The 9,128-nt window shown below is 40.9% G+C and overlaps 1 protein-coding gene across 1 annotated transcript in view; it reads right to left on the reverse strand.

The window, feature by feature from the left end:
* Positions 1-9,128, reverse strand: part of LOC102258743 (zinc finger protein 709) — a 54,508-nt gene that overhangs the window by 5,983 nt on the left and 39,397 nt on the right. The window contains exon 2 of the mRNA XM_014535043.1: positions 2,161-2,287. Coding sequence (XP_014390529.1) covers positions 2,161-2,287 — 127 coding nt within the window. The remainder of the gene's footprint in view (positions 1-2,160; positions 2,288-9,128) is intronic.

Genomic DNA, 9,128 nt, shown 5'->3' on the forward strand with positions numbered 1-9,128 from the left:
ACAAATGTAACCTGAACAATAAAGATTTAATTAAAAAAACAAAAAACAAAAAACAAAAAACAAATCCCAACCTTATGCTACCTTTAGGAGACACATCTAAGCTGCAAAGACAAACACAGACTCATAGTAAAAGGGTGTAAAATGATTCTCCAAGCAAATGGCATCCACAGAAAAGCAGATGTAGCCATACTTATATCTGACGAAATAGATTTCAAGATAAGAAAGGCAATGAGTGACAAAGATGGCCATTTTATAATGATACTAGTGGCCCTGTGCATAGATTCGTGCACATTGAAAGGAAATTAATTAGAAGAACTGTAGCTCGGCAGTAAACCAGATTCAGTAATCCATGGCCGAAGGTGGAATCATGTGGCCCCGTGAGGAATCAGGCTCCCTTCTCTCTGGTTCCGGGGTGTGTCACCAGAGAACCACCGCTGCCAAGTCACCACAGCTTGGCAGCTCCTGTGTTGAGCGTTTGCCCCCTGGTGGTCAGTGCGCATCATATGTACTGGCCAGTTGGCCGGTCACTTAGCCTTTTATATATATAGAAAGGGGAAACTACCTCAAGAATATATAACACTTCTTGCTCTGGCTGGTTTTGCTAAGTGGTTAGAGCACCAGCCTGTGGGCCCAAGGGTTGTGGGTTCAATTCCTGGTCAAGGGCACCTACCTTGGATGCACGTTCCTCAGCCCCAGTAAGGGTGCATGCAGGAGGCAACCAACTGATGTCTCTCTCATGTCGATGTTTTTCTCCCCATCTCCTCCCTCCCACTCTCTCTAGAAATCAATGAAAAAAATATCCTTGGGTGAGGATTAAAAAAAATAAAAATAAGTAAATAAATGAAATTTTAAAAGAGAAGATACAATACTTTTCAATATATATGCACCCAATTAGGGAAGCACCAAAATATAAAGGAACTACTAAGAGAACTAAAAGGAGAAACTGTAAAAAACACAATTATAGCCTGACCGGTGTGGCTCAGTGGTTGAGTGTTGACTTATGAACCAGGAGGTCAGGGCACATGCCTGGGTTGTGGGCTCAATCCCCAGTAGGGGGTGTGCAGGAGGCACTCAATCAACGATTCTCTCTCATCATTGATGTTTCTCCTTGAAATCAATAAAAATTATAGGTAGATCATCCAAACAGAAAATCAATAAAGAAATATCAGCCTTAGCTAACCGGTTTGGCTCAGTGGATAGAGCATCAGCCTGCGGACTCAAGGGTCCCAGGTTCGATTCCGGTCAAGGGCATGTACCTTGGTTGAGGGCACATTCCCAGTAGGGGGTGTGCAGGAGGCAGCTGATTGATGTTTCTCTCTCATTGATGTTTCTAACTCTCTATCCCTCTCCCTTCCTCTCTGTAAAAAATCAATAAAAAATATTAAAAAAAAAAAAAGAAATATCAGCCTTAAATGACACATTAGATGAAATGGACATAATTGACATTTCCAGAGCCTTTCATCCCAGGACATCAGCTTATACATTCTTCTCCAGTGCACATGGAAGAATCTCTAACTGGTGAGAATCTCTAACCATGCCCTAACTGGTTTGGCTCAGTGGCTAGAGCGTCAGCCTGCGGACTGAAGGGTCCCAGGTTCGATTCCAGTCAAGGGTCACAAAACTAGCCTCAACAAATTTAAGAAGATTAAACTCGCCCTAGCCAATGTGGCTCAGTTGGTTGGGCATTGTCCCATGCACGGAAAGGATGCTGGCTCAGTTGCTGGCTCAATTCCTGGTTGGGGGAAATGCCCAGGTTTTGGCTTGATCCCCAGTCGGGGGTGGGCAGGAGGCAGCCAATTGATAGTTCGCTTTCTCATCAATGTTTGTCTCTTTCTCCCTTTCTTCTCTCTAAAAATCAATACAAAATCTTAAAAAAAAAAGAGACTGAACTCATACCAACATATTCTTCAACCACAATGCTTTAAAATTAGTGATCAACTGCAAAAAGAAAGCAAAAAAACCTACCCCACAAATATGTGGAGATTAAACAACATGCTGCTAAAAAATTGACAAGGTCAAAGAATAAAAGGTGAGATCAAAAGATAGAGACAAATGAGAATGACAATATGACATGTCAAAACTTCTGGGATGCAGTAAAAGCAATAAAAAAAAAACTTAATCTCTAACTGACAAATTAAGTAACAAAGTCATCATTCTTACCTATGGAGGCCAGGTTCCTGAAGGTTTCCCTCATCACATCTCTGTAGAGTTTCTTCTGTGAAGGATCCAGTAAAGACCACTCCTCCAGAGTGAACTTCACAGCCACATCCTCAAAGGCCACTGAGTCCTAAAACACCCCAAATACAGGTAGAGTAGGATATGTGAAACTGATAGCACTGGACATCTAGACTCCATTTATAGGAAGGTAACGTATGATTCTCTCATCTACAAACATCTCATCTATGACTTGATCATCAGAAATGTAGTCTCTGTTCATACCACCTTGAACACCTGGAAATTACTTACACATTCTTTTTTTTTTTTTTTTACAGAGAGGAAGGGAGAGGGACAACTGAACTACAGAACAACCATCATTTAGAACCACCTGATATCTAGCTGTACAGAAGTCCTACAACTAAGGATATTCAGAAGAAGCCACATCAAGATTGGTAGGAGTGGAGACATGGAACGGGCTAGTCCCACACGCACATTGTGGTTAAAAATCAGGAGGAATATCTCGGCTGCAGAGTTCCACCCTGATGAGCGAAGGGTTCTAGTGCCAGAGTGGAGATGTGGAATGGGCTAGTCCCACATGCACATTGTGGTTAAAAATCAGGAGGAATATCTCGGCCACAGAGTTCCACCCTGATGAGCGAAGGGTTCTAGTGCCACACGAGACCCCCCAGCCCAGGATTCCAGTGCCGGAAAGAGGAGTCCCTAAAATTTCTGGCCATGAAAACCAGCTGGTACTGTGGCTGAGATGGAGTGTGGCTGCAGTCCCAGGTATTCCTCTTAAAGACCTGGTGCATGGACTTACACAGACTTACTCTCTCTGAGCTCCAGCACTAGGGCGACAGCTCGAAAGATGACAGGGACATACTGGCATGAAATGAATTGTCTGGCATCAGGGTGAGGGCTGGGGAAGGGCAGCTTTCTCCCAGACAGAAGTACTGGCACAGATTATTTGTTCCTTTGATGAGACTTCCCCACCACAGTGCTACAGGCAGGGGCCATATCTGAGTCTCCAACAACCTGGCCTACACTTTTTGCCCAGCCCCGGTGATTCCCTGAGACCCCACCCCATCCAATTTGCAGCCCCACCCAAGCTGTTTGCAGTGGCTTTTTTATATGAATGGCCTGTCCTGGCTCAGGCTTCCAAATATCTCTCAAACAAGCAGCAGCTGGCCTCAGTATGCCCCATATCTCTCGATAAGTGGCCCCAGGCCCGGCTCTAGCAGCAGCCCACCTTGGTTTACAGCTTGGCCTTCCTGAATACCTCCAAGATCAACACAAGTAGCAGCCATCTGCAAATCGCTCTGTAGCTCCTGCTGGGTGGCCCCAGACAGAGCACAGGCAGTGGCTGACTTTGCACCTCTCAGGAGGCTCCAGAGCCAATGCACCTGGTGGTCAGCTTCAGACCATGCAGATTACAACCCTACTACATCCACGAGTGATGTACTCAAGGGGCCGACTCAGCGAGCACCAAAGCACCAAAGCCCCACTGAAGCAAGTCTGGGGCTGATGCTCTAACCTCTGAGCCACCGGAAAGGAGAGCCTTTTATTAATTTACTTTTAATAATTCTTTATTGTTGAAAGTATTACATATGTCTCCTTTCCCCCCCCATTGACCCCTCCAGGCTTCCCCTGCCCCCAACCCCAGGCCCTCACCGTCCCATTGTCTGTGTCCATGGGCCATGCATATATGCATACAAGGTCCTTGGTTGATTACCTCCCACCCACCCACCTTCCCTCTGAGATTCCGCACTCTGTTCCACGCTTCCATGCTTCTGGATCCACTCCGTTCATCAGTTTATTTTGCTACTTAGATTCCACATTTGAGTAAGATCATGGGATATTTGTCTTCCTCTGACTGACTTATTTTACTTAGCATGATACAAGTAATTGAAGCACAAGTAATTGAAAAAGTTCCCTCACCTACCCAGCACCCTCCCCCTCTGCCCTGTACCTGCTTTCTTAAAAATTGTTTGTCAAGGACAAATGCAAGTATTAAAGTTCTTCTCTAAAAATAGTAAGAGCCTTAGCCACCTGAACAAATAAACTTAACTTATTCCAATTGTAACAAATTCGTGAGCTTTTTGCCTTATTGTACCTGTCTCATGGCTGAAATTTAAAAAATGAAACTACCAGGTCTCTGGTTACATCTGATTATATATGTGGATATGTGTCTGCCTTCAGAGCATATTAACAAAATTGGTTTTTTAAAAGCTCTGTTTAATTAACTTAAAAATTAGGCACTTATATAAATGAAGAAATAAAACAGAAACTAACCAAAATGTTTTTCAGGCTCTGGAATAATACTTGGTGTTAAAGTTAATTAAAATAGGCAAGTCTTTAGAGTTATCAGAATTAAATGTAATACTTTTACCTACCTAGGATTACAAATGTATCAACAAAAATAACTTAGAATGATGGATGACTTGGCTTAACATCTCATAAATTTTTTGTGGGTAATCCAAACATATTATTGAGAACAAGTAAAATACATAGGTATGGACAAATAGTTGTTGTTTTTTAAAATATTTTTTATTGATTTTTTTACTGAGAGGAAGGGAGAGAGATAGTTAGAAACATCAATGAGAGAGAAACATCGATCAGCTGCCTCCTGCACACCCCCTACTGGGGATGTGCCCGCAACCAAGGTACATGCCCTTGACCAGAATCGAACCTGAGACCCTTCAGTCCACAGGCTGACGCTCTATCCACTGAACCAAACCGGTTAGGGCTGGACAAATAGTTTTTAGGTGAAACTTTTTAGCAGCAATTATATGTACTTAAAAATAGTTTCTAAAATCTTTTGCTAACTTGAAAGTTTAAAGTTTTGCTAGCTAAATTAACTAATGGAAGTAATTGAATATTCAGATCATTTTCAAATAAGATAAAATATTGGAATATTAATTGTTAAATAAGTACCTATTTTTGGCTTATTACAGAGAAACTAAAAGATAAATTTGGGTTTGTTAGTAAACGTGTCACACTGATTGTACTATTATAAGTACATGTGTTTCTTGAAATTATAAAATATATTAATAAATTTGCCAATCTAAAAATAAAAACTGATTTATCAGTTCACAATAGTTTACTTAGTATTCATTAGAAATTGAGGTTTTGAAGGGTAGAAATTCCAATATATGTAATTAAAACTACTAGAAATAATAAGGGAAACAACTTTGAATGCAAGAAAAAATATGTTTTTAGTAAAAGAAGGTATAAGGTATGAAAATGGATTTTTGAGGGAATGACAAAGGAAAGTTGTATAAGAAAAGAAATCCTAAGGGGAAAAATTTTGTGTATGATCAAGCTGGATAGGACTGAATAAATTTATTATACTGAATAAATTTATTATAAGCTTTAGAATCAACAGTATACTTATGTAAAAATAAAACATGTTCTTTATCTGCTAAAAGGACAAAGTTTTCCTTTACAACTGGTAAGTTCTTTTTTAAAAAATACTTCTTTATTGATTTTAGAGAGGAAAAGGAAGAGATAGGAACATCGATGATGATGAGAGAAAATCATTTATCTGCTGTCTTCTGCACGCCTCACATTGGGGACTGATCCCACAACCTGGGCATGTGCCCTTACGGGGAATCGAACCATGACCTCCTGGTTCATAGGCCAATGCTCAACCACTGAACCATGCTGGCCAGGCGCAACTAGCATGCTATTAATAAGAGATGATAAAGAGAAAGCAAAGATTTTGTGTTTTATTAAAATGATTGCCTGTGCTCTGTATCATCAGGTATTTGATTGCTTAGGTAAACCAATATTAAAAGAGCTAAATTCTGCTTACAACTATTTAACTTTCTGTATTTGCCTGTGAAGTCACCATGATTAATGGATAACTAAGTATTGTTTCACAGAGACCTATGATTATATCTGACCAAGTGTTTTAAAACTTTTGACAGTTTGACAAACTTCCCAAAATTTAAAAATTAAAGTATTTTCTTTTACCTGAAAATAACTTTGAGATTTTTAAGATGAAGCATTTAAAATGATCTTTCTCTCTTTCTAAATGGGGGAAATGAAAATAATTAGGCCTGTTTGACATGCTAATATACAAGGGAAGCTTTGTCAAATAAGGAATAATAATTATGTTGTATTTGTAAGCATTTATTACTCCCAAAATAGTATGCCCTAGAAATTATATAAAATTTCTAAAGATCTAAAATGTTCTGCTATCATTTATAATTCTAGCTGTCACCTTAAAATGTTCAGACATGCACAGACAAGCACATTTCTTTATCAACTGTATTGTAATTAGATCTCTAATCATGTCATTGATAATCAGGAAATTCACTGAAATCAGAAAAATATTAAAAATTTAAAAATCAGGAAGGGCATACAGTCATGCGTCAATAGGTGATTTTGTTGCTGTGTGGCCATCAGAGTGCACTTATAAACCTAGATGGTGCAGCCTACTGAACATCCAGGCTATGAAGTATAGTCCATTGTTCCTACGCTAAAGCCTGTGCTACTTTACTAGATACTCTAGCCCATGGTGGGCAAACTGCGGCTCGAGAGCCACATGCGGCTCTTTGGCCCCTTGAGTGTGGCTCTTCCACAAAATACCACGTGTGGGCGCGCACGTAGAGTGCGATTGAAACTTCGTGGCCCATGCGTAGAAGTCGGTATTTTGTGGAAGAGCCACACTCAAGGGGCCAAAGAGCTGCAGGTGGCTCGAGAGCCACAGTTTGCCGACCACTGCTAGGCAATTGTAACTGTAACATGTTGTACTATGACATCATGACAGCTATGACGCCACTAAGCAATAGGGTTTTTCGGCTCCATTATAACCTTATGGGGACCACTGTCATACATGAACTCCATTGCTGACCAAAACGTCATCATGTGGTGCATGACTGTAGTTGAAGCAAACAGCACCATCAAACAACTGGTTTAAATGAAATCCATAGAACACTTCGCCCATGAACAGCAGAATATATACTCTCCTCAAGTTCACATGAAACATTCATCAAGACAGACCACCTTCTGGAACATAAAGTACACCTTAACCAATGTGAAAGAACAGAAATCATACAAAATAATGCTTTTAGATCCTAGTGGCAATAATATAGAAGTAAGTAACAGGAAAAGAGTTGGTAAACCCCCAAACACGTGGAAATGAAACAACACTTTCACTTTTTATTTTGAGAGTATGTTTATTAAAGCTGGGGACAGTGAAATAAGGGAGGGCCTAGGGTAGAAGCAGCCTAGGCAAGGCTGCTTTGGCTCCCTAGGAAGGTTACAGGAAAGAAATGAGCCCGGGCAGGATTGCTTTGGCTCACAGAGAAGTAAAGGTCACAGCGACAGAAGGGAGCCAAGGTGGGGCTGCTGTCAGCTCACTGAAAATCAGAGAAAAGGGGGCCCTGGAGACAGGTTCAGGGGGTTAGCCCAGGACAAGCTGCTGCCGCCCATTGCTCCCCTGATGGCAAGTCTCCTGGGGACTTAGGGTTTAGAAGATGCACGCCTGAGAGGGAAGAATGGTGTGGGCGTGCTCCCCGGAGGAAGAATGCTACCTAAACAACACTTCTAAAAATAACACACAGGATCGAACAGGTCTCTAGAGAAATGATAGTTTCTTTTGAATTACAGATGCTCCTTGATTTATGAAGGGGTGATGTCCCAATAAACCCATCGGCAATTAAAAATGCATTTAATACATCTAACCTACCAGACATTATAGCTTAGCCTGGCCTACCTTAAATGTGCTCAGAACACTGACATTAGCCTACACTACAGCAAAAATAACCTAATACAAAGCCTATTTTATAATAAAGTATTGAATAGCTCATGTAATTTATTGAATAATGTACTGAAAGTGAAAAACAAAATTGTTGTATGGGTATCACTTTCACACCAGTGTAAAGTTGAAAATATTAAGTCAGAGACCATCTCTAAATGAAATGAAAGTAGAACATATCAGAGGTTGTCTGCATGCAGTAGAAGTAGTGCCTAGAAAAAAATTTATAGCACTGAACAAATACACTAGAGAAAAACAATGATCTACAATCAATGAAGTAAGCATCTCCCCGAGGAAACAATAAAAAAGAGCAAATTAAACCCAAAGTAAGCAGAATAAAATAATCCAGTTCAAAGTGTGATGTAAGAGAAATCTTGAACTCATTTCCTCCCACAGATACAACCAAATCTACAGGTACACACAGAACAATTTCCTTGAAATAAAACACATATCAAAGCAGGTAGGAGAGGCTGAGATACAAACTTGCCATAAACCCTACTCCTGCTGTAGAAACCCATAATTGGGATGGAAGTGAAAACCCTAAACTTCTCCTTCAGGAGCAAAGGTCTTGAACCCTATATCTGGTACCTCAACTTTTAACGCCTGCACCTAAAGATGCGCCCCTTTGAAAGCTAATGGGGCTGCATCTATGAGATCAACAAAGCTACAGCAAACTGAGAAACAGTTCTTAAAGAGCTCATGTGTGGGGACACAGCAGCATTTTCCAGCAGCCAATTGAAAACTGCCCAGACTTTCTGTAAAGAGGCTTACTTGCTTATTTTAAACTAGTGTCCCAGTGCACAGATTCGTGCACATTAGAAGAAATATTTTAATATTGCTATTCGCATCTTGCTAATGAAAAGAAAATAGGATTCCACATCTATCTACCTACTCCAGGACTTCTGTGAGGATCAAATGAGATGAGGCACGGGAAAACGATTCACAAACATTTGGTTAAACTGTGAAATGTTTGCACCTGGCTATAAAGCAAACTCCAAAGATGCTAGTTGCTAGGGAGAGGAAGCCGGGCGTTGCTATGTGATGTCATTACCCGGTGCCCACAGCCACTGTTTCCTGGCTGGGCTGGGCTATGCTGCATTTTGTGCCATGGGGTCTTGGCAGAGTAGGCTACGATTTGGTGGGGTGCCGCTATGGGATGGTGGCAGGGCCTGTGTCCCACTTGGGGGAAGCCAAGTGTTGTTTTGTG

The sequence above is a fragment of the Myotis brandtii genome, unplaced genomic scaffold, assembly GCF_000412655.1.
Source record: "Myotis brandtii unplaced genomic scaffold, ASM41265v1 scaffold1012, whole genome shotgun sequence".
In the NCBI taxonomy this organism is placed as follows: Eukaryota; Metazoa; Chordata; class Mammalia; order Chiroptera; family Vespertilionidae; genus Myotis; species Myotis brandtii.